This window comes from Branchiostoma floridae, chromosome 15 (assembly GCF_000003815.2).
Source record: "Branchiostoma floridae strain S238N-H82 chromosome 15, Bfl_VNyyK, whole genome shotgun sequence".
Lineage (NCBI taxonomy): Eukaryota > Metazoa > Chordata > Leptocardii > Amphioxiformes > Branchiostomatidae > Branchiostoma > Branchiostoma floridae.
The window spans coordinates 13,226,270-13,253,874 of NC_049993.1; the positions used below are offsets into that span (position 1 = coordinate 13,226,270).

The 27,605-nt window shown below is 40.3% G+C and overlaps 1 protein-coding gene across 1 annotated transcript in view; it reads right to left on the bottom strand.

Annotated features, from left to right (window-relative positions):
- LOC118431461 (E3 ubiquitin-protein ligase RNF220-like) overlaps window positions 1–27,605 on the bottom strand; it is a 59,285-nt gene that overhangs the window by 10,280 nt on the left and 21,400 nt on the right. The window contains 4 exon segments of the mRNA XM_035842698.1: window positions 18,844–18,894; window positions 19,808–19,822; window positions 20,171–20,216; window positions 24,699–24,828. Of these exon segments, the coding sequence (XP_035698591.1) occupies window positions 18,844–18,894; window positions 19,808–19,822; window positions 20,171–20,216; window positions 24,699–24,828 (242 nt within the window).

Genomic DNA, 27,605 nt, shown 5'->3' on the forward strand with positions numbered 1-27,605 from the left:
TCAAGCACTGACAGTACCAGACATGTACATGGACAGACACAAAGCCATAAGTTCACAACAAAACACAATACGGTAGTACAAGTTGCCCCAGACAGTACAAAGCGGAGTATTTTAAAATTGTATCCAAATTGGCAACCAGAACTTGAATTGTGGAAAGTAGAAATCAACAATTTACTTGAATAGAGAAGATCTGGGCTCTATAAATTTTTTTACTTTTAGGTGATAATTTTGCCAAGAAATTCTTGGGGAATTTATGAGAATGTTGTTATGCAAGTACGTAAACCGTCATAATGTGTAAAGATTTCACTATAACACTTAATTTTTTGGGGGGTACTCTCCAGTGTCTGTCCTTTCTTCCCTCTCATATTATGTCCTTGATGAAATTTATTATAGTCCTAAAAAAATAATACTTTGTAGCATTTCCATACACAGTTTGTAAACAGTTTCACTGATTTAACAGTAGAAAATTTTCAGTAACGCCACATGAAATCTGTCCAATAAAATGAGGAAATAGCATTTCAGAGGGTCTGACAGAATCAAATAAAAAATATGAAAAAAAAAAATTCTCTGGACCCCCTAAAACAAAATGTTAGATGTCAGGCTGAAAGCCTGGTAACCATTCTCCACTGGTCAGCTTAGGGGTGTTTAACCGTACCCAGTCAGCCTGTTTCTGTCCACCTGTCTTTTTAGATGGCCTTTAGAGTTTTCAGCATTGCTAATTTATAACAGCCCCTTAAAAATTTCAGAGCGTGCAGGAATGAACTCTGCAGGTGGGTTACACTCCTAGCACTGTTAAGAATTTAATAGATAGCGGCAAGCTACCAACAGTACTAGTATGGTTACTAGGCTTCATACTTCTCTTACATACACAAAAGAAACAAAGAAATGTACTTCACCACGTAAATATTCTTTTAACCTCTACTGTCTACTTTCCATCGCAGAGTAACATCTACTAATCTATGGATGATTTTACCGACTTGAACAATGTTTGGTATAATTTGCCTCGTGACATTTCGAGTTCAGCACATTAAAACTCAAACATGTCACTTCCCTGTAATGAAGACAAAGGGGCGTACTTCCGGAGCCCCTGATAAGCTTACGTTTCTGTTAATTAAATCTGCAAATTCATATATAAATGCATAACCGAGTAAGTCGAAACATAAAGTAGATCACAGTTGTTCTCTACTTTCTAATTTAGATTGGATACAATAACACAAAGCAGCCATGCACAAGTTGTATTGAGTTAATTGTTTTTAACAGTAATGAGAAAGTTGGCATTTCACATTCGTAAGTATTTGTTTCTTGCTGCAAGTTACATAATTAGGCCTCCAAAGTTGCTGATTCCGTGATTTTACGCTGTGTAGGCATTGAACACTAAAAAATTCATAAGAATGCCAGTTCTGGAATGAAATTTAAAAAATGTTTGTTGCAGCATTGTAATTTGGCTATGCAAGAATATGTAAACTTAAATACATTCAAGTTTGCAGGGATCTAATTTCATGATACTTTCGAGTTTATGATAGCACTATAGTCACATACTGTAGAGCAATGAAACCACCAAGCAAAAGCATATCTTTTGTCTGAAAACTACACGAATGGTACTCTCCAAGCAGACTGAGAGCTTAGGCTCCGGTTGTTTTTTTAAGTTTTTTTTTTTAGTCATTTTTATTCGGCCTTTTTATTTTGTATTGTATCTTGTATTGTTACTTCAAGAAAAATGACCAAATAGAAAGCTCGATAAAAACGACTAAAAAGACGTTAAAAAAACAGCCGTAGCCTAACCTCTGCTCGGAGAGTACACGAATGAATCGCCAAGAACAGGATTTGGGAACAAGTTCTGAAAGAAGTGATTAGGATATCTCGGTCCTTGAAACCGAAAGCTGAACCATAGTTGGGTAAGCTCTATTCAGTTATGGGATTATATTATACAGCTCCACTGACAAAAAGGTAGTACAAACTTAGTTACAGACTGAACCTGTGTCAGACTGACTCAGTGGCTGGATTTCACTACTATGTAGTGTACACAGTACTGAATGTGTAGTGCATGTAATATTGAATGTGTAGTGTACACAGTATTGAACGTGTATTGCATATAGTATTGAATGTGTACTATATGTGCAGTATTGAATGTGTTGCGTGCAGCACCGAATGTGTATTGGGTGCAGTACTAAATGTGTAGTGCATGCAGTACTGAAAGTATAGTGTACGCAGTACTGATTGAGTTGCACAAGCAGTACTGAATCTGTTAAGTGTTGCTTTCAGTACCAGATGACATTGAATGTGTAGTGATTCTTGTACTCATTTATGTGTAGTGTACAAAGTACTCAATGTGTGTAGAGTAAGTGAAATGTAATGCTGAATGTGTAGTGCTTTCAGTACTAATTTATGTGAAGTGTACAAAGTACTCGATGTATAGTGCATGTAGTGCTGAATGTGCCAAGTGCTTGCAATACTGAATGTGTAGTGTACACAGTACTGAACGTGTAGTGCTTGCAGTACTACATGTAAATGTGTAGTGTACACAGTACCAAGGCAGTACTGAATGTGTAGTGTTCACTGCATGCAGTACTGCATGTAAACTCCTGGCCACTCCATCCTGTAGTCCAGAAGGTAGATAACTAACCCAGGGACGGGTCAATGATCAATATTAGTCAGGAGTTGCCCTGGCATGATGAATGGCAAATCAATGACCCTCCTGTCGACACAACTCACATGTGTGTGATCACCCAGGATTGGCTACAAATTGCAATCAACAGGACTTGCCCGGGATATCAGAGGCCAAACTTTGTAGCAATCAATAACAAACCCCAAGATATAGACCTCTTGGCGCGATCAATTGCGATTGGTTACAAGCTACAATTAAATGCGATCAGAAGTCAATCGTCTGCACTAATTCCGATGATGAGCGCACTCTCGACTCAACTGCAGGCTATCGATTTTCGCGTCCAGCCGCTAAAATCAGGGCCACCGCTGAGTCGACTTCCATGTAAGGCAAAGCTCCCTATCAGTAAGTTACTTAAAGAAAATCAAATTATTTGGCTTTCTAATTTCACAATGTAATTACCGGTCTCACAACAGCCCAGTTAAGGTTGGGCCGTCCCTGGTTGACGTCTTGGCTCGATAGATCACTAGAGGGTGGAGCGTCTTCACAGCAGGTATCTCTCTGTGCCCTAAAAGCTTTTTGTCATGTCGTTGGAATGTTTCCTCCGTTTAGATGGCTACAAGCACTGTGGGCTAACAAACTAAATTATTGATCTAGCAGTAACGAATCACTGTTACTGTACTGCAGAGCAGTGGTCAGGAAGAATAGTGACTTTTTGAACAACCTTTGCAAATGAACTAATGACATGTACATTTGAGTATTTTCGGACCATTAAACTTACTGACTAAGGTCAGTCGTTCATAAGTCCAAGGTTTGCAAGGGGAAACCATAATTTTTGTGGATATCATTATGAGAAATGCATATACATGTACCACAAGCCAATTTCTAATGTGCCAAATCACTCAAATGTCTGCAAGCCTGATTTAACATCTAATGACCAAATAAGTGATGTTTTTTTAGTACAAATTCATAAAAGATTAAAACAGAAGAAAAACATACATTATAACCTCTCTAACTCCACTTTAACAGGTCTTGGACAGTTTTGTTTGACTAGTTGCTATTCTTTCTCAACATGTCAATGCATCCAAGACAAATTGCAAAGTAAAATGCGATGGATGGGGTGAGAAAAATTGCTGCTATCTGAACAATCACAAAAGATGTATGGCACTTATATATCATACAGCGCTTTTACTTTACACTGATAAGCATAATTTTTATGGCTCTGTTCTTCCACGGTACTTCGTACATCTTCTACTCACATCACTCCCCATCATAAAACATCATTGATTTTGCCTCCAGCAAAATAACATCATTATGATCACGGCTTTGTCAGAAATTGAGATCGTATCAGCCCCGTTGTGATGAAAGATAAGCTGCTGCGTTAACCTGCACGATATTCAATATTTAAAGCCGCCGGCATTGCTGTCTGTTAATTCTGATTACTATCACGGAAGCTATAATGACTCGTTGTTGAAACATTGATGAGGAGGAAACTATCGACAGCTTTTTTTAAAGTAACCTTGACCAATTTTCCTGTTGAGAGGCTGATGGTAAGAAGCAAATTCCAGATAAAAGAGATACTGATGTGTAAAATACTATAGGTCTTTTCAAAATTAAGCTAACTGTTATCTCTACTGTAAAAACTTGTGATTCCGATTTTCAGGGAAAGACCCTCCTTCATATACACACCTTGACTCTGGCCTTTGTCTGGAACACCTTCTTGCAATATGATAAGTTTGAAAAGCGTGTAGGCAATTCGAGACAATACAGCTTTTAGTTCCAGAAAAAATATTTACAAATTCTTACGGATGGTATACATTTTAGAGATATTCCTAATTCAAGAAAAAGATATTCTGACAACATCTTTCTTACAAAGTGAGGGTGCTGAATTGAGCAGCATCTTGAAGGTAAAAAGTACTTATTATCAGTAGTTACTTTGTTCTTTGCTTTCAACAATCAGATGTGTAATTTGCTAGATTATCGTTTCTTCGGAACTGTTATGACCTGCGTTATACATTAATCTGACAATATAAAAGGTACATAACTCTAGTTTTACTTCTGCCATGTGGGTAGTTGACTCTAAGGCTGTATCAGTTTACTGCAATATTACTAAAGTATTTGCAATACTTTTATTTTCCTAGTGCCTCTCCTCCCAAAAAATCATAACACTGATGAATACATGTTTTTGTGCTACAGTTTCTATTCGAAGGACTACTGCAAAATCCTACTTTTCACTCCTTCTATGAAATTAAATCCCCGCAACAATAAGTGCATTTACAGTAACTTCAGCAGCCACAAAGAAACGCCTCGGGTGCAAAACGCAGATACCGAAAGTCGATACAGTGTATATTTTATTTGTTGCTCCAAGAGGACTTGTTGAGAAAAAATACAGATAAAACAGCAACGACAAGGAAAACTCTTCGCACTCTGATTCCCTTGACCATCTAGTCAAGGATGCTTAATACATCAGATAGATACTTCACCTGTGATAAAAGGACGCTCAGTTATCGTCCTGCCTTGAAGAACGTTGCGTGCTAGGGCACAGTACTTGCAAGAAAACTTATCAAAGGGAAAAAATGATGCACCCATAATGACTGTTTTGAAAGGATGCGTTTAGAACTACCAAACATCAAATGAATGCGTGTGAGTGGTTCTTTTGCAATCCCGGACTGAGGATGCCTCTTGATAATAGTTCTGTTGGCCTCTTGGGGAACTGCACTCGATAGCGGAGACACGTATCTACCCTTCAAGCTTCACAAACACCCGATAAACGAAAGAGGAGTAAAACATCTGACTCTGAACAAGATACCGCGCCTATCGAGTCTTTGACAAGTCAGAGGAGCGTGCGAGTACGCCGCGGTGAAGTGGCAACGACGCCGAGACCCTCGACACGTCAAACCACTTGTCAGCACGCATCTGCCAACTTTGATGTACCTACTTGAAGAGGACGGGGGTATCAGTATTACTTGGCTTTTATAGATTTGCCCGTTGGCACTACATGTATCATTAAAGGCCATGATTTAGTAACTAACCAAGCCCGGAGTCCCCAGCCCCATTATAGATCGGCCTGAGTCAGTAATTTCCACCTCTGTAGGGTTTAACACTAGATAGTTCCACTTGCCCGAGGGGCCCGGGGAGATCAGAGGTTGGGAGCTGCCACCGAAATTACCTGCCACAACCAACTAATGGAGGACGCGGCAGGATGGATGACGCAGCAGTAATTGTGCTCGCCGTCCCTCGTGGTAGACTTCCCTGCTTGCGAACGATGATTACCACTCGGCCCTCCCTACTCCCTTTGTGAGCGAGGGTTTTCCCAAGTAATACAATTCTCGCTAACAGTGCTGTAAGAGCACCTGTGGCACAAAGTACACTTAGACGTGAAGGAAACTTAGACGTGAAGGAAAATTGATCAGTTCAAGTACAATTGTACACAAAGTAAAAGATCCAAGAACCTTGTATACACACTGTACAGAACTACACTCGCTACAATTTGTTGAACTTTTAGTTAGCATAAAGAATCAAGTATCTAAATATGTTCATTTTGTAGATCTAGACTTGATTTTTGTTCTTACCACTTATTCAATTTAATTTGCAGACCCAAGTTAGAGTCAATTCCAAGTCACCAAGATGGTTTTGAACTAATATTTGTAATAAGTTTGAACTACTTTGAGTAAAAGAACATTTCAGTCACTTAAGTTCGAAATTGTTCAAACATTTCAAAATGAAAGTTTAAACATGTTTGAACCTTTTTACATTTCTTGGAACATTTGGGAAAGTAATGATATAATTATCTCTTTATTTAGAACAATTTTCAAACGTCTATGTGTTTTTGTTATTGTTCCAACATGTTACAACATTTTGTGTCATTTTTTCCCTCCATAAAAACTTTTATTGACCCCATAAACAAAGCTGCTAAGCTTCGTCCTTTGTTTGGCTCTTGTATTTTTAGATTTTCTGGTGAGTCTTTTGTGTGAAGGTGGCAGACAGACATAATTTCCTGCACTTGGTAGGGATGTGTGAATTGCCCTCTTCCCAGCCCACTGACCCAGATTCATCATATTGTTTCCATGTTCGAACATGTGGTCACAAATGATGCATCTATGTTGGAACAGTTTAGAAACTAACAGAAATAATGTATTTGATGTTAGAAATGTTTCTAACATGTTTGAATACTGTAGAAATATTTAGAATGTCACATAAATGTTATGAATAGTTCTAAACAGTTACTTATCACAGTTAGATTGTTGCAAAGATTTCCAAAATGTTAGAACAAAAGGCAAGAAACACCCTCTCGGTAATATGGAATCGACTCTACTCAAGGAAATGTCATTTGTAAATGTATACATGCAATACTAATTTTATGACATTTTTCATGACTCTCCTCTCATTTCGCAAATACAGCAAATTTCATGTGTTACTGAATGAAATGTTTTAGCTGTAATAGGACGGTTCAAGCATTGCCTGATCTTATTCCCATCAATTGAAAGGAGTGAGACTTCTTGTCTTTTTTGGGGGAAAGGGAGGGACTTGTCCAAATGAGTTGTCTGATCCGTACAATCAAGTTTGCCTGGCCTTGAGTACATTGTACGGTGATTTTATAACAGCATGTTCTTCTCTTGACCTTACACCTGATAATCAGGGGGCACTCATCCTCCCTGCTGGTAATGAATTTCTCGTCTGGCCTTAATTAACCTTAAAACGTTTGCAGCGTAGCTGAATATCATGATCTGTGTTTGGAGTAAGCCTTCTACGCGGACTAATGCGAAATAATGGAACTCTTGCACTCAGAAGCGCCAGACCATTAGTGATACAATACCCTAACACAGACACATTATACACGCATCAGCAAAAGTCAAGGTTTTATAACAGAACTGTATCTTTTAACTCATTCATACTTCAAGTACACAAAAAGGTAACGTCAACTCTAGTAACTCCGCTGTGTACCGATTGCCGCACTGAAAAAAAAATTGAATCTAAAGACTTAGTGATCTATGAGTGTAGCATCAGTGCTATTTAGTATACAGGTGTTCCAAGACATTCTGAGAACATGTGGATACCCGTCATCAGATGATGAACAAATGAATGGCAAATGCAAGCACACCGAAAAAGCATTACATTACAACGAGAAAGTCACTAAAAAAGAGACAGTGAAAAATAAGGCAAGGCGTTTACTTATCTCTCTCTCTCTCTCATAAAATCTGCTTGGAAAGCAGTAAACTTGAATTGTGCATTGAAGCACTCTGTGTACCAGGAAGCTTGAGCCACCCATGGGTTATCCCCCGGGCCAACGATTTGGAACAACAAAGTTGGGAAACTCGAGAGGGCCGCGGTAAGCCGGCACAATTCGCTTGGCTGGCCATGGGGAATAATCCGACACACTGATGAACTTCCCTCCCCAGTTCCCGTCGTAGCCCCGGGCAGTGCTGCGCGAAAGTGGATTATTTGCGTATTGGTGTTTCTCATTTCCGACCACACTTGTCTTAAAACCAATACCTAATCCCAATCTGCATACATTTCCTGTTAGGGACCTGACGTTATTTACTGGGGGGGGGGAGGGCTGGTGCAAAATAGGTCTGGTAAAAAATTTTTCAATGGTCCCCCCCCCGCCCCCAAAAAATTTTCAATGGCCCCCCCCTCGCCCCCAAAATTTTTTCAATGGCCCCCCCCCCTCCAATTTTTCCTTGCCTTTTCCATTACACACAGTCTGTCATTAAATAATATAGCAATAAAAATAGCGGTAGCGTTGTTTGAACGTGACGACGATCGGTCTGGGGTGTCAAGACCCGCGCGTCAACAAATTACGCACGTTGGAGTCCTGCTGGGGCATATGCTATCTCCCAAAGTTTTACAACAGCCGAGTTTTCATTTTGATGACATATATACAAACATGTAGCACTTGATGTTGTTACACTCACGCTGCAACGGTTATAAGACTTACCTTGTCTGATATCACTTCTCCGATCTACGTGAAAAAAAGTCTCTGGTAACGTTTAATACGCAAGATCACGAAACTGAGCGTTTCCACCAGACCGACGGCTAGCTGTTAAAGGCCGTCCAGGGATCGGAGGGCCGAAGGCCCGACCGGTCTCGGGGTTATGGGCATGCTACCCGGGAAATTTTGATATTTTCGACCCTCTAAAACGAAATTTCCCGCATTCTGCGAGGCAAAAAATTTTTGATTTTATGCGTCCACATCAACGAAGAGAAAAGCGGGCGGGGAGGGGCGGTAATCCAACTTGGGCAATCTTTTCCACTACACATGTACTAAATTTACACAAAAGAAAACAACTTAATGTTGTAGATGGAAGAGACTTGGGTATATTTTAGCGATATCGTTTCGAAAACCGCTTCAAGACTGCTTCAATCTTTCCAAAACGGGAGTTATTTCGGCGAATTGCAACCTACAAACTTGCCAAAAATTTCGCGCCACATGATGATTACGTCATATGCAGCACAGAGCCCGCTGTCACGAAAGTAAACATCGTAATGTTTTATCCCGTTGCCGTCCTCGAACCATTCCGTATACAAAGAACAGATGCACGCAGGATTGATATTTATACCAATTTTAGTTTCTATAGTTTTCTTAAACTTCGTGCGAACATGGAATCACACGACAGAGGCGGCTGCAGAAAATTTCTCAGTATGGGGAGGGCGAACTATATCAACGTATATCCTTGGGAGTCCGGGGGCATGCTCCCCTGGGAAAATTTGGAAATCTTGACTATCTGAAACGGTCTTTACTAAATTTTGATGGGCAAAATTTGCTGGCAGACTAAGCTTTAAGTTTAATAGCTTTTCTATTAGAACTTCACATGGTTTTGAGGGCGACGACGCCCCCAATGTATTTCCACGATTTCGAGCGCCGGGCATGGCACGAGCCGTCGCAAGGTAGGTCTGGGGAAAAGTCATTCAAAAAAAATCAAATGATGAAGTTTGGACCCTCTGAGACACGATTTTCTGCATTTTGAGGGATAAACTTCACTGGTAGACTATGCTATTAGAAAATGTAATGACAATTTTCTGTCAGAGGAAGAGATTTTTGATGGCGACGAGTGCCGAAGTGTTGTGTGCGCCAGAGGCGCAAGCCGTCGCAAGGGACGTCCAGAGAAAAATTGAAATCTTGACCATCTGAAACTTCATTTCCTGCATTTCAGGGGCACATTTTGCTTGTATTTATCAAGGCCCCTCAGGCAATTTTTTTTCAATGGCCCCCCCCTCGGCTCAAAAAATTTTTCAATGGCCCCCCCCTCGGCTCAAAAAATTTTTCATTGGCCCCCCCCACCTATGCACCAGCCCTCCCCCCCCGGTAAATATCGTCAGGTCCCTTAGTGGGATCGGCTTGGGCGTTAACCGTTTCTCTTTCAGATCAGATATAGCTGCCCTGGTCGAGTGTTCGATAACGGAGAGATTATTCCGCAGAATAAAACGTTGCGCTTCTGCATTTTGACAACTGCATTAAACAAGTTGTGTACTTTCTCTACCCTCATAAAATTAAGGTTTGAAAATCCCGGTGTGTGAGTGTCCTTTTTGGTCGCCAAACAAGCTGCGACACAGTTTTACGGCTGCTGTAAAATTTGTTATTTCGCGGGGAGCCATTTGGCATTGTCTGATGTATGGTACTCACAGTACATTAGGTACACCAGTGACGTGGGAAATAATGCAGTTGCCCCGCAGGTAAGTACTACAATTTATCCCATTTTAACCTACACTGTACAGAAGGCCTACCCCCGGCCACGACATCCTGGCTCCAATACGCGGGAAAGACCCGACCACGATTGCTCGCGGTGCCTCCTTGACAGCAATCCCAATAACGATGGATGATGTACTTGGGTCCTTAGTCTCTCCCATGACTGTCCTTATTGAATTCTTCGCCCCAAATCTACCTCAAGACTTCAATTGCTTCCCCCTTCCCAAAAATTGGATTTTGACAACTAGTTCTCTATCTTCATTCGGCTACTGTTGTGGGGATTGGATTTTGACACCAAATTTGGCCATATTGGCAAATTTCCTCACCAAATTTGACAGTATTGGCAACGGGGTCAACCTCTGATATCCCTGGGGTTAATATACTTTGATTTTATCAGAAAAGTGGCTGAGGAATATTCAATTTTGATCAGGGCTATATGTTACCGAGGTACTCTGTCATCAGATTTCACAGCTGTCACCGTCAAAGACGCCCCCCTGCATCTCCAACGCAGTGCAGTAATTAAGTTTTTATTGCAGACTTGAACACCCCTGTTACTCCGTGTGTCAAACAAGACAAAAAGATCCTGCCAGGTGATCAAATATGATAGGACAGCACGTACTCACACGATTTGTCTTGGGAGCACCCGCGCGTGCGGGACCATTAATTCTCGGCAACAAGCAAGTTCTGAAACAAGTCACCACTCCATAAAATGAAACCGAAACTGTAAAATAAGTTTGTATGCCAAGGAACTTTCTTTAATGAAACTGAGTGTGACGTAGCCTTGTTGTTTACATTGCTTACTCTGAATGTAAACTTTTATGTAGCCTATTGAACCGTGAGGGGAGTGATGTTTGTGGCCAATGTTACCGCCATAAAAGAACAGAAAGATAAATGTACCGAGTGGAAAAATTGCTGAATCCAACCATTTCTGCCGGGCTACCATTCCGGTCAGTACATTCTGAATTGATGGGCGGCGCGGCGACCATTTGCGGTCCACAGGCCACCAGCCCACATATTACTCCAGCGGCGTTATGACAGTGTCTCGGACATGTAATAGGTTTGTTTAATATTGAGGCTACACCGTGTCATATTTTACGTACTTCCTTTACTGCCGCGTGGACGATTGCACTGCCTAACCACGATACCGGACGTGCCCTTTACTGCCCAGGGCAGGAGCCGCGATTCTTATTACATTCCGGCAGAAAGGCTGGTTGGCAATGCTTACAAATAGATTTGCCCGACTCTCCCAGACATTCGTCTCCTTCGTCGTAAACATCTATCAATACGAGGTGCACACTTTGGTATGGGTATTGTAGTGCTTAAGGCAACATAATGATGCGAGTTGGGCCGAAATTGGAAGTTCCACTTTATATAGCCAAAGGATGATTTGGTTACTGGAACTAGTTTGGTTGGAAACATCCTTGACTGTGCTACTTATTTGTACTCACAATCGAGTCATGGTCTGAATTTCAAGCAAATGACGATTTCAGCCAAGCTTTGATTGACGTTGCAAGAAAAATTGCTGTTTTTTTGCCAGAGTAGCATTTTTGGTGATTTGTACAACGCAAGTGCGGGCTATGACGTACCATTTTCAATCGGGAAGCTTGTCCAATATAGATATTTGGGAAGGGCATGGCTGGGAACATCATTTGTCAGATGGAGTCGACAATGGGGTCTGACTAGGTCTAAGTTGGGAGCACCCTTACTGCTTCATCTACCAAGAAGCAATAAAGGAGATGGACCAAGGCTACTTCCGAGGGGCAGGGCAGGAGGAACAGTCATCCGTCTTGAGCCATAAGGCCCGAGATGTACTTGAGGACTCGGTTTTTGCGACATAGACGGAGACAGAGAGTTCAGGACGTTGGCTTTTTGTCAAGGAGGGTCCCGGTCCTGGAGATCACCTTACCACTTTATGAAATGAACAGGAGTGATAGCGGGGTCTTCCCAAACTCTTGGCTAACAGATTGGTCTGGTAGAAGTGACAAACGCTTGCAGTCCATTGGCACTCGTGTGCATCTACCAATTAATACACACCTTGAACATCTTAAAGATTGTTTTGAATTAAGGCAGACCCTGGCAATGAAAAACAAGCTTCAACCCTAAAATCGATTACAGTATATGATAAGTTTTCGTATTTGACTTTCATTGAGAGTGTGAAATCTTTGTATTAAAGACATCGCCACAGAGTAGTTCCATCTAGTTGATTCATTCTTGCCAATGGACTCAATGCAACGTTTCCATTATGATACATATATTCTTAGCGGGCAAAATGGATGGTGTGGAGCATTTATCCTTGTGAGTAACGACAACCAGGTGGCATTGTGCTGAGTGATAGATACAACCTGACAGCTCGAATGTGCTATTTCAGCAGAGGTCGTACGGCCCGCTCGCAGGCCTGTCAGGGCGCAAACACGACACGAATCCCTCACGCCAACGCTGCATCGCTCAACCTAGTCATCCCCCTCCTGTAGGATATTACTCTACTGTCCTATCATATTAATCATCACTAACTCAATATCTAATTGTCTCATACTTGGGTACCTCATTTATCAATGCATTAACTCTTTGCATCAAAACATGCCAGCAATGGGGGTAAATATTTGGCTTTGTTGTCTCACACTCACAGACAAATAAACGCAACGCAATAACAAAAGACTACACGATTTATCAAGTGAGTGGAGAATTGTATCAATGTTATGATGGGATTTGGTCCTTTACCATTCTCTTTTCCGGCACAAATAAAATAAAAACAATATCTCGGTAATCTAATTATAATGTTCATCTACGTTGACACTTATCTAATAATGTCGAAAAGCGGCGTCTATGCACAAATAGTCTTTCTAAATTGTGTAGCACTTGCAATTGATTATGTAAAAGCTTTGGAACCAAATATCAAAATTTGTCTTTTATTTGTGGATTAATAAAAACGATGATAACGATATCTTTATGGCCGCTAATAAAACACATAGAATATGGGTGGTATCATCACTTTTGAGTTTTCAAAGTGAAAATAGACACTAAAAGGCTGGGAGTATTTTACATTAAAGCTATCCCCATATGCAAAGTAGGACGCATGTAAAAGGTTGCCCTTGATTCCAGGTCGTTGATGCTGTCACCATGAAACTATCTTCTAATTACCAAGTTACAAATTGACTCTAACACAGTTACATCCGCGACACACATCCTCCCCTAATATTACATCCTCCGCAATCCAAATGACTGCCAGAGTCCATACAGCTCAAAACAGTCAATAAACCGCCATGTGCCACCGGGGAATTACCTTGTTATATGACATGAATATGACAGATACTTCCCCAGTGCAATTCAACACTTTATGTGCATTTATATGGGAGCCGTTCACTCGCCGTTGCTTACTCCGTGGTCTGGTGCTTTTTAGAGTTTCTCTTTATTTTATGGACAAAATGAATTTTAGATTACATGTACCCACAAAGTTTGGCTGAGATTACAACTGAATAATGTACATGATACAGTAGTAAACATTGCTTCCATCAGGAGTGGATTTGGTCTACTCTTACCAAGACATACAAATGTATGTCTACCACAAGATTGCCCAGAAAACTTTGAAGTTTGAGTTACTTGTTTGCGACTTATCTTTCTTGTCTCTATGGAATATAGTCTTCTGCTCTTTTCTTCTAATCCATTGGGGGCACAGGAAAGTACAATGAACATGTATGGATACATAATTCTCAGTCTCAGTATCAACTATTCTTACTGTGAACTCTACCTGGTATAACAAACTACATTTAATTGTTGCGAATGGTTGGGGCATGAGGATCACTTAATCTAAGTTTATGAGTTATGATTCATAATGTTATACATGTTCAAAAGTCTATCTATGGTTTGTGATTTTCACAGAGGCCTCACGCTGTATTTAGGATTGCCCCGAGGAGAGTTTGACATGATATTTCTCCAAATTTCAATTTCATTTGGAAAGTAAACAGGTTCCTCACAAACATCATTACAAATTCATTAGTAAGCAAGTGACAAGTTGCACATCACTTATATTCCGGTTTTCAATTCATCAACTTCAACAATATGCAGATTTGAGCACAACCATCTGATAACAATATCGTCAACTGTCCCCCCAGAAGGAATCAGAAAACAGGACCCTCTTGAGAATATCTTGAACACCTGGATACCTAAAGTGTTCCTATGTGATTCTCCTGGATTACTGATGCTTTATTAGTGCTTTATCCTTAAATTCACGGTATTTTCAAATATGGCCATCCTAGGTTATCTGGCAGAATTATAAACGTTGTATACTGCATCAGTTTCTGAAATTTTTTCTCTCGCTATAATTCCGTTCCTTGTCTATCTTGGTTGGTATCGATGTTGTCTCGGTTTAGGGTTGACCTTGTTCTTCCCAGTGAAAGCCTGTCCGGACCAGTAGGTGATATAGTATGGGCTGCGTCTTATTACATCCCCCCCAATTCCACAGTCCTTATTTCCAGCCGGCCACCAGTTAATAAAGCCCAGTCATCTGGGAATCGTTGCCTCCGTTATTGCTTGCCGGACATGATGACAGTTCATATAACCCGTGATGGATCTCCCAACGCGGGGTTATGTGGCCGGATATTGTCCGCGTCCCGTCGTTATTGTCCCCTCCGCAGCTTGCGAAGGTGGGGCGCGCTTTATTTCATGTCCGTCTGAGCGCCCACCTGGGAGAGACTTCTTTTTTATGTTGTCTAGTCAAAAAAGTTTATGTCCTGTCATACCGAGAGGGGGCAATGGGGCGATTTGGAGAACGCAACTTTGTGGTGTCGTCTCTTTATTGTAACGGCGGGGAGGGCCGCTTCTATCATGTCCATCTATGAGTGGTCGGTGTCATAAAGTCCTTTTATGCCCTACAAAATCAATGATGACTACTGAGAAAGTACAATCAAATGGCCGAGGGCCCGGCTCATTGGCATACTTTTTACATGGAAACATGTAGTTAGTAATTCCGGTGGAAGTTCGACTACATAAATCTTAATAGCATGTTTGAAGTTTAGTCCAAATTTTTTTCCCAACGTTGCCATTCTTGAAATTTACAATTTCCAGGACAAGTTTCCTGAATTAAAGAAATTCATTTCAGATGTTGAAAACCCATGAATCTATATTTCTTTAAAATTTTGCCCCAATCTTCCTTATGTAGATATCAAAATCCACATATGTCCTAAAACAAGATTGGGTCTTTCCGAAAGTGATGACTATGACACAAAACCAAAATGAAAATAATTCATTTATAAATTCTTCAGCCACTAGTGCTTCGAATAACATCGTAATATGTTAAAATAGTGTTTGTTAGCTTTTCATTTAACTGTTGTAATTCACGGTTACATGGCTGTTTTGAATGTTGGAAAAATCAATTGCATATACATTTGTACATTGTATAACACTGAAAGACCACAATAAAGGCTTCATACCTTTGAAGTATAGAATCTGTACTAACAACTATCCAGTAAAAAAGTAACAAATGCAAAGTTATCGATTTTGTAACCCTTTCAACAACTCAAAAATATAACCTTAGCAAACATCATTTCAGTCATGAGACAACAAAACTATATGATATAAAGTAACCAACTGTACAAACCCTGGAATATTTGATCGCAAAAAACATATTTCTAATTTTCTTGCTAGATCAAAATTTAGCAATAACTAACTCCTGAAAGTAAAACCTGAGCAATTGTCAGAATAAATAAGCATCAAAAGCTTCAACTAAACTGCTTCATCCTTCAGTAGACAAAGCAATGATTGCCTAATAATTGCTCCCCTTCTATTCCTCCATGCTCTCATCTGTCCATGTAAACTGGGGACTCTTTAGGCTCCTAACCTCATGCAGGACTGGAACTAATTATGCAATTATGGTAAGACACAGTGCTACTGTGTGTCACATTAGCTGCAACCTGTCCCTCCCTAGAGGGGGGGTAGCACATCTGTCATGTAAATGACAACTTTAATCCCCTACCACCAGCATAATTTCACCACTATCCTTCACTTGCACCTGCACCATTTCTGAGTCTCTTGAAAATTTCCGCCGCGTTTCTTCTTTTAGATTTTTAGATTTTAACTGTTAGTCTTCGTTGTTTTTTTAGATTTTACCGTGGATATCGGCAGGGGTACCTGCCGGCATGCCGTGCTCAATTTAACATGAGTCATGCTTAGATCAAACTCAATTACACGTCTATTGAACTCCTGCTAATGACGCTACGCCTAATGTACCAAGTTTGGGGGCTGCTTTGTTACGTGCGCCAGGCCATTATCAGACTCTTCTCTTGCTGGATTACATCTATCTACGGCTAACTGGTGCATGTCCGTTATCTATGTTAACGCTAGTCAGGAATATCAGATATACGGGTAATCATTGCCTGGTTTAAGTAGTGTCCGGGACAGGTATCAGGGCTTGAAATTCACTTTTGGGAATAAGTAGTATGTGGTATGGTCCTGTAACCATGCAAACCTTTCTACCTCTCTTCAGTGTTTGAATTGGAAAATTCTATTGTTAACTTCAAAATATTAAACAGTCAAGACTGAGTAATAAAAAAAAAAGGTTTTTGTGATTTTTTTCTTGCACTTAAAATGTAAAGAGGAGACGAGATATATGCTGTATACTGTTTGCTCAAAACAAAACGGGCAAAAAATGGCTGGATGAGTGGGACAGATATAAATAAGTTTTAAGCTAGAAACTGCCCTGACCAACTCAACAACAGAGTAGTAGCACCACCAATTAAACCATTTAGACGAGTACACATACATTGTATGTTAAACTTAAAGGTAGGTTTTGTAAGGTTTTTCAGAGTAAAGTATACATCAATCTTTATGTTGATTACTTTCAATTGTAGAGCATGCATTTTGTAAGGCTGCATGTATCTTGCAACCGTTCATTCATCCAGTATTTCTAGCCCTGCATAAACTGTGTACTTGATTGCCAGTTGGCCAGTTAGTGGTGATTTAGCGTGGAGCGTTGAGTCGGACCTGTGCCGGTCTATTAGACACACTTGACTGTCGGAGACAACGCTGGGGATAATCAGTAATCAAGGAGGACCCTCGTGTCGCCAGTCTCGCTGCATGTTGCTGACAAATTGTTCTGCTCAGTACCGATATTAGTGCCATGCATCATATAGACATTACATGATTGTATTAGCTGAGCACCAATGAGAACGTTCCATTAGGAAACATGATCTGAAGAGTTTGTATGCCACACTTTTCATTCCCCAAAGATATCAATATCTGAAAGGGTGCCAGTTTAAAGGCACAGAAGTAAAACACAACTCTTAAATCCTTTTTGAAATCATCCGATAGGAAAATGTATTACCAGTGCTATATGTTAGAATTAGCCCTTATGCTAGTTGAACACTTTCATCCCTGAATGATGTTAGTGTAAAAGAAAGGATGCCAACCTAAGAGTGAATGCTTATCAAAAAATGTAACAATCTTCCAAAGATAAACTTATGATTTTAGAAATAATTTTCCAATGGAAAAATGTTTCTACAAAATAAGAATTAGTCTTGTTCTATGCTAGTTTGACACTTTCATCCCCAAAAGGTATATTAGAGGGTGCCAATGCAGGGGCAAATGCATTTTTTTACTATTCCAAAAAGGTTAGTTTAAACTTTCAATTGGTAGCATTTGCTTCAACTGAATTTCAGATAAAAATTGTGGATTTTGGTGGTACATGTATAAAAGAGTTTGCTTTTTTGTCTGTTACAAAAACGTTAAATTTAGTTGTTATAATAAGATGCATTATTTGGCTGCAGACCAGTTGTTTCATGTCCTTCCTATTTATTGATCACGACTTTCATTATTCTTCTCAGCGCCATTCTATCAAAAAAGAATCATCATAGGTCACCGGAAAAAAATTGACATCATTGTTACACCCTGTTGAGTCTCATCGAAAATTCTACCTCACTCGCAAAGTGACAGCCCAACTCGTCAATATTCATACACGGCGACTTGGCCAGGGGACTTTTTCCGAGAGGTCTTTGACTCAGGGTCCTTGCTGATTGACTGAGGAGGATCCACGTTAATGTCACACCCATCACAGCCAATTACTTGTCTACTGCGTCCTCTTGTGTGACAGCGCGGCTTCCATACGCAATTAGCGCAAGACTCGCAGTCTGCGTGGCATAAGCTGTAACACCAACAAGGTGTACACGGACAGACGGCATCGCATCTAATTTCGCAAAGCATGGAGAGTGTTATGTGGGCTGACTTTGCATAAAGCCTGCCGTGAAATGTGTTAACGTCTTATATCGCTTGTAAATCTACATGTACATCTCTTGTAAAGCGTAACACATGGTTTGGTTCGAGAACAGTTGTTAGAACTATGGAGTCTCGGGCTGTACCATTAAATACGGATCAGTCAACACCAATATCGAACATAAATACGGCCCAAGTATGATACAAGTCCTACATGTACTATACAGCATCCTATGACAATCGTCTACAATCATATTCGACAGTAACATTGGTCACTACAATGACAGACAACACACACACACACACACACACAATTGTACACAAAGCCAGAAGTTTGATAGAGAAAATTACTGACCTCAAACACAGAGGCCAGCTTCCATGGCCTATGGTAGAACAGAGAGGTAAACTGTGGACAGAAGCAGCATTTGCGAGTAAGCCGACAGTTACACCAAGATGCAAAAGTAAGACAGTTAAAGTTAGAGGGCCGTTAGTTTTCGGTGACAGACCACGTACAGTTTAGTTTGAATCATGAGTACTAGTAGGAATGGTAATTGCAGTACTGTTAGTGCAACATTTGTTAGTTAAATATGTGAGGAGAAAACTGGAGTATCATAACTGTATGACCATGTCAAAAACAGTTAGGAGTTTAACTTCATTGAATAGTAACTGGCAAATGTTTGGACCTTTCCAGAAAGTACTTGGAAACTGTCATCCGCATTGAGGGAAAAAATATTGAACTAAGATGCTGCTGAAAAATACTGAAGAGTGAACAACAATGTTTCAACTAGAATATTCAGTATGTTCTTATGCATATGTCAAACATACAAAAAATACAAGAAGTCAATGCTGCAAAATAATAATATGTTTGTATGATATCAAATTCATAACTAAGTTAGAATCCGAGTTAGAAATTAAGGATTGATACTATTTGGAGGAAATGTTAAGATGGCTAAAAATTGGTGGCAAAATTGTATGAATAAAGGGATATTAATCAAGTCAATACAGCATTAGTGTTGATTTAAAAAAGTTTTAAAACTTGGTCAAGCATAAAAAAGACATCAGGATAAACATATCCTTTAAAATTTCCTAGAGGATAATGTTGTAATTATAACTGTTTAAAATGTGCATTACTCCAAAGGGAAAGAAACTTTCAATCATGTACCTGACATTGTTTCTCCCTCAAACAAAAATGGTATTATGGACAAGTAAATTCCAAACAAGAAAATTCCAACTTTCTTATGACCCATTCCTTGAACTTTGTAAGGATCAAAAGTCAGCCCCACATGTCCCTTAAATGCCAAATTTCTTTTTCTACTCACCTTCCAACAGGTCGTCTAAGTAAAACAAGAAAAGACTTCTATCAATCCCATTCTTATTGTACTTAACTGCATAGTTACATATAAGCACCGTCCTTAAACTTTAAGTTTCAAACAGATTTGAAGCATTTGGAAAAAAGGAACTAGTCATGCCAAACAACAATCACAAGTCCTAGAGGGGGTATACATGAATGCCTCATGTCAATCATTACCTTCTACACAATCATCATCATTTCCTTGTCGTTCTTTTTTTAATGCTTTATGATTATTTAATACAAGTACATGTAAATCAGGGTTTCTTCCAACATAAAAGATTGATGAATCTTAAGAAATTTTAACGTGTATCTTGTACACTTAAGACTTTACCTTTTTTGATTGTGAAGCAGCATCTTTGTTCGTCTTCTTCCCATTCCTGAGGTAAACATAAAAAGCAATTAAGTGTAAGATGCTTGCTATTAGTGGCCCCTTCCCTTACACTTCTCCAAAATCCCTCACAACTCTGTAACTATGGGCATCACATGCGGGTCAACACCCACTGTCTGACCCGAAGAACCTGGCGTGTAATTCGCGTTGTTCTGCGTACGTCACTGGCATAACGACCCGGGCGGAAGCCAGCACACGACGGTGCTTAAAGACCGACGAGTTACGAAAAAAGTTTCGCAATCTTTGAGTACCATCTTTGACTAATGCCTGTATGTCACAGAATGTCAGAGGTATTGTGTGTGTAGGTAGTTAACTCCGAAAAAAGTGTTCAAAAAGGTATCGTATGAGAGGCAAGTGTGTCAGGTAGTTAACTCTGAAAAAAAGTGTTCAACTACGGAACTAGTGTGGCATAGATGACTACGGCAAAGGAGCGAAAACAAAGCAGCTTCAGTATGATTTGAACATCTTCCTCTCGTCGGTGAATTATATCCGACAGGACTTTTATCCCAAAGCAACCATTTACAGGAGCAAGATGGTCCATAATATTCCATTTTGTAAGGGCACCTGTTACGATCACAGATTAAGCCCTTTCCGTTTATGGACATAACAACCTGTCACAACATACTGTGTACATCACAAAACGGCCTAGCGCTCGTTTTTCAATCCCAAAGCTGCCCGAAATTGCCGGTTGAGGCTGTAAGCCTCGGACACCTCCAGCCCGACTTATGGAAATTAGAGTTTTATGTCGGGGGGCCGGGAGCGAAAGAGCCGGGGATCTTTCATGAGCAAACTACCCTCTGATCCGGGATCACTTACTAAGTGAGAATGGCCATTTTTCAAAAAGTCATTACTAGGCTGTGAAGGACATTCATCACAGGGAGATGACAGATTCATGAGGGGGAATTTGCGTCCATACAAAATGCATGAGAGCTCGCTTTTCTCCCAGGAAACTTTAACTCCCGTCGGCAGAAGCAGTTCGGGAGAGCGTATCCGCGCCCGCGCTACAACAGAGGACACCAGAGGTTTTCGAGAGGAAAGGTTACAAGGTGCCGTGAACTATCGGTGAACTGCCCACCGTCTGCTTGACAACAAATGAAGAAAAAGTGATCATTTTATAACAATTTGGGACAATTTGTCAAGACCCGTCATTTATCAAATCGGGATTTCCATACACCAAGGACGAAGGCAATACATTTTTGACACAGTAGCCAGCTGGGTCTCTTGGCCTTTTCTCCCCTTTTTAATTGGGTGGCAATACATCATCTTTCTGTGATTTTGAATGTTGTTCCAATTTCCTGTGAACTTTCAATGGGGTGTCGGGTAAGACAGATCTACTTGTCCCAAATCTGCGTCCTCTCTCTCAACATCCGACTAGGCCGTTGCCGAACGGTTGCAGAGTTCTTCAGGAACTAATGTTGTTTGGCAAACAAAGGTATCTCGAACAACCCCAAGAGAAGCAAACTCCTGCGCGCTCTTGTTTGTTCTTCATCAACAAAAGGTGAAGGATTGCCAGACTATTAAACTGCCTAGTGATTGCTTGCGCATTAGACAGGGTGTGTGAAAACGGGCTGACTTGCAGAGCGGTAAACTCGTTGGGCCTGACTTTTTTTTTCAAGTTGAACTTGAAGGTTACAGCTTTTCCTTTACTAAACACATAAAAAATAAGCTGAATTGAAGAGTAGTATGCTTGAATATAGAGTTTTTTTCCAAGTTAAAAGGTTTAATCAAAATCTTAACTAGTCAAGATTTCTTGAAACAAAGTGGCTTCTTTGGGGTAAAATTTGCCAAACAAACGTACCACGGACAGATAAAACAGGATAACTTGGAGAGTGGGACACTTGGACACAAAGCCTAACACAAACACTTCTACTACTAACAGCTTTTATTTTCTACGTAAAAAAAAATATGCTTAATGCCAAAATTCTGTGTTGCTCTACCTTAAACTTTGAAGTAACTTTCAATTGGTAAAATTTAATGAAAAAATGTTCCCTAGATTTACACACAACCATCAAACCATGAAGACAGCCATTCTAGGCAACCCTTTTGGCAAACCAGTACGAGTGCATCTAACATCTTTTCTGAAGTTGAAAGCTCTTGCCAAATGTTGACTTGTTCCATGAAATAGTTTCTCTTACTTAGGTAAAAGTTGATTTTGGAGTTTCAACATTTTGAAGACATCCATCAAACGGTGGGGACAGCCCTTCCTGGCAACCCCTGGGACCAATCGTTGGTCCGGTGGATCCGTGATGGTGGAAACTGATTCATCCTTTATGAAGGTGACCTGAATGTGGAGCCCATAGATCAGTGCCCAGTTAGTGTCCGAAACTTGTGCCAATCAATAACCGCCAAGCCTCCCTGACCCGGGCCCTGCCCGGGGTGTAATTTACCAGCTCACCGTCCGTCCCTCATTTCAATTCAAGTGGCGCGGCGTCAAATTTGCTTCACCATCTGATGGGAAAAAGTTCTGACACCATCAGAATTCATCGTTTCTCCCCCCTACCTGATGACTTCTATATTTCGTGACCATTCTGACGGAACAGGCCTGTGCATGAAGTAACCGCCCTGACGTTAAAAAAAAACTGGCACGATAGATCAATTGTTCATCGCAAGACTCTCTCGTAGTAGCAACTGGCCAAGTTGTTGGAAATTGATCGCCGCAAATCTCGTAGCTAGTCTACAGGAGTTCCGGCTCCGTGCCTGTGATCTCGGGTGATCCACTTGCCGCTAACTTTTGAGAGCGAGGAAATCCCGGACATCTATCATACAAGTAGACTTCTACAAGGTTAGATGTAGACTCGTATGGGCAGTGAACTTAAGGGGTGTGCACCGGTACAAAACTGTTTTTTTCTAGTTGGACGGGTCCAGAAAAAACGGACCTGAAAAAAATCAGTGGGCTGAATGTTGGACTGATTCAAAAATGAACCGATTATACTGTCAGCACGTGTTTTGGGGCTTACAGATCCAAGAGAAGGACAAGAGCGAAGTAGAGGAGAGTTGATATAGTCATTTTTACCAAGTTTCTACAGTCAAATGTGGTCTAAACCAGAGGCATTAGTGTTGTTTACATGAAGATAGGGTTCTAAAATGCCAATGGACATCAGATACTCCATCAAACAGAATCCTTTGTAGCGAAGTGGTACTGTAAATGCAGAAATGTTCGCGGTGGATTAATGTTCGCGGTTTTCGCGGTGGCCACTTCACCGCGAACTTAAAACCACCGCGAACATTTTTCTTATATGGTATTAGACTGCAGTCTATGGTGTTACCGCGAAATTAAAACCACCGCGAAAAGTCATTTTCCCCGCTACCGCGAAATTAAATCCCCGCGAACTTAAATGCATTTACAGTAATTCACAAGTTTTCACAGATAATTAGGTCCAGGTTAAGGTCCGGACCTGAACCTGAATTTTCTGTACTGGTACCCACCCCGACAGTGAATGGTTGGGAAAAGTTGAGCTTCAAACTATGTACATTTCCTGTAAGAATTACAGTCCTGCCAACACTGATATCTTATATACCAACTACAAAGCAAACATTATTTTCATTATTACATGTAGTTACTTCTTCCTTCCTGCAATACCTTTGTATCACTTTTACAATATTGGTAACAAATGCAGAAATATTGTGCTATATATTGAACACTACGGTAATGAGACGGTTGAAGTCTTTCTGCGTGCCAACATTCTTTTGAGCTGTAGCTGACTGACAATTTCAAGTTTGAACACAAACATTTGACATGAATGTCATAAATCCCTGTGACATACGTGAGAGCAATCAAACATACTTTTATCTTGATATTTCCTGTCTACACAAAGACTAGTTCACGATTTCCTTGAGCCAAAGAAAACTTTACTGACATATCATGACATACAAATGTATATGCTCCAAAGTATCTTGCAAAAAATGTCAATCATGTAAGAAGTGATGTTAAGTTTGCAACTCCTAGCAGCTTTCTGAAGGAAATGTCAAGGAATGCTTTTGTTGCAGACTTTGAAACAGGATAACTCAAGAAAGAATGGAGATTGCCATTGTTTTCTTTATCCTATGTTGATTTGCTTGTATGGATGACATCCTCTGGGAACCCAAAAACCGATGCGAGCAAATTGCAAATTGCTGACAAAAAATTTGCCTTCCTTATGAAATCCAAGTGGTCAGGACAGGAAGGTTGAACAAATGACTGAACACACAGACTGTGATAAACCAAACAATCATTTCTTTCTCTTTGCTCTTTCACATGCTCTTTATTTGACTTTGGGGCTGACTTTGGCTTCCTACAACATTAGCAGCTAGTTTTTTTTTTTTTTGCAATTTACAACATATGTTTGCTCCTCTTGCAGCTGCTTTGTAACATTAACAGTGTGGTCGAAAAAAATTTTTTGGGTGGAAACAGCAAAAAATTGCTTGTGGATATCATCCATATGATTCATGAAATCAAACCAACATGGCCTAACTCGACTGTTCTGTGACTTACTTCCCAATCTTGGCCAGTTTTTCCAGCTCCTGCTCGAAGTGGGCCTTCATCTCTGCCCCTGGGCGCAGCGTCACCCCGCACACGGGACAACATGGCGTCTGTCCGTCCAACAGCACGGGCTTTCTTTTTCCTACAGAAGCAATACAACAACACAATCACCCTGCGAGCACTCATAGTCTGAAAATATGGGCAAGCAGATAGTCGACAAAAGTACACATTCTTCTCATTTTACCTTGAAGTTCACTGTTACAAATGTGTATGCCGACTTCTTTCTATCATAATGCATTTTTCAAATACATTAAAGTATAACACATGGCACAAAGTACAAGACTATAAGAAAACAGAACAGTAAGAAAACAAAAGTGTTCCTTGAATTGTGTAAAGAAACTACAAACAATTTTTTTGTTAAATTTCAACCTTTTTGACAACTCAAAGTTACAGGGTATATCCTTTAATCTTTCTATCCTTTGTTTGTTCTTGTGAATACAAGTACAATGTATTAATCAAACCCATTCCATCTAGAAATGCCTAGATGAAAGCCATGTTGGAAAGCCATGTTGGAAAACTATATACTTGATTCAAATTTGCTACAAACAAAGTTAATTTCAACTAATTATCTTAGCATTTACTATCCCTAGTGCTTTTTTCTGATATTTATTTATGCCGTACGTTAATCACAAGGTGATGGGTGCATTTTTGATGGTGACAAGCATATTTGGCAGTTATAAGCTCTGACAAAAATTCATACCAAGTTTAGTGCGTCAATCACTGAGTAAATCACCTTATCATTTCTTCATTTGTACCATGATTTTTCATCAATTAATACAGAACGAGGTCATCTCCCTCCTTGCATCGGTTAATTAAAAGAAAATGAATCGGTGCAGATTACCAATAACAATCCATTCTCAACTACAGAAACTGGGTGCTAAATTACTCCATCTCTAAAAGTGCCAATTCCACTACCACTCCCCCCCCCCCACCTTACACCTCGATATGTTTGTGTTACCGAGTACACGGTGCATGATTTTCAATTTATGATTTCTCATTTATCAAACTTGAGCCGACAGTCACTGAAATGGGGTTTTATTTCCTGTAGTGTTGCGGTTATTCATTCTTTCCCGCGCCAGATCTATAGTCCAATATATCGCCGGCTGAGCAGGAATTGTGACGGATAATCACCATGCATGAAGCCGAGAGCCGGTATCAGCTGCCTTCAATCTCCCCACCAAATTAGCCTTTTACCGAACAGAATATCAAATGTATCTTTGTTTGGGCAGCCCCTAATTTGTTAATTAAATATTAAAAAGAAGTTAAATCCCTTCCTGTGTACGCGCTTATCAGCCATTAACCCGGAATCAGATACGATTCAGCCGCCCCGCGCACAAAAAGAAAACTCCGATACTGTTTGGCAAGTCTGGATTTACGAAGCCCAGCGTTTCGACTCCATTGTTCGAAATGGTGATGCCTGAGCCTCTAAGGACTAAAGACGCCGACCGGCACCTAGAAACCTCGACAACTTGCAGCAGTTAAGTGTAATAATAGAATGGGAAACTGATACGGGCACGAGAGTTTAAGTGAGAATTGACGATCAATAATTTTCTGTGGGCGACATCACTGGCGTAAAGTGGCTAAAGTAAAACATGCCATTGGAAACAAAGTGGAAGCTTGCCATTTTTGGCACCTGTCATCATGTGATGCTTTTAACTATTTAAGGTTCCCAATCATTCTTCCATTGGCCTGGCCACTCTACTCCCACTTCTGGACAACTGAGAAAATGTTTCAATGTTTCTCAATTAACCTAAAGCCACAGTCCTAATCATTCATTTAAGCACAGGAAAAGGCTTGCACATGTAGCTATTGGCATTTTTCAATATCCCATCATATATACATGTATGTTATATTATAAGTATGTATTATACTGTCTTTGATATCAGTTCAACTCTGTTCTACTTTAGCTCTCACTGAAATACACAACCAAGCATTCATTCAACTCAAGCATGGTAATAAAGCAAGTATAGTACTGACATCCTTGTCACTGGTATAAATGTTATAAGCATGACTTTTACATTGTCTTAAATTAGTAGCTCTAAGCACTATCGTTGCAATCATTAGAATTCAAGACCTAACCATTTTTATATCAAGCATTCATTCAGGCAAAGGCAAAAAGCTTGTAGTCAGAGGCTTTTTTGGTAAGTCTTTGTCACTGTCACTGATAAACATGTTACACATTACATGTACATAAACTATGTACTACATTTGATAAATTGTGAATGTAACTCTTTCTGTACTACCACTGACAAAATACAATGTATGCGTCAGTCTACGTACTGGATTTCTTCTTGGATCAACTCAAAAGTTTGTATCGGAAAAATCTAGCCGGGTCGCAGAAACCACAAACACAGGGCCACGTCCGTGACTCAGGGTGCTCTCCCCGTCTACCAGAAATCGAGCGCCAGATAAGATACCGGCGCAAACGGGCGATCGATAAATCGCAAGTGACAACCGATGGCTGCACCTCACCCTCAAACTTAACAAAGCAGATGGCCCCGAGAATTTCCCCGGACGTTTTTATAGCCCAAACCAGGTTACCCCAAAGTGCACTCGTGTCTGGTAGTCTCTCCATTTCCGAAATAGTGGCATTCCTGATAAGATAGGGAGCAAGAGGAGGTGTTGAAGGAATTGGATGCGACATGCGTCATCTCAAACGAATGGGTCCGAGAACTGTTCACGAGGTGTTGAGAAGTCCTGGATAGATTGCACTTGACATGTTCGGAAAACTAACCAGGTTAGGGCGAAATGTCTTTGTTTATAAAAGGTTTCGACGACTTCTTAAATAGCACGAGTGAGATTAGATTTCATCGCGACTCGCCGATCGATAAATTGGAAGAGACAGGAGACCCACCGACT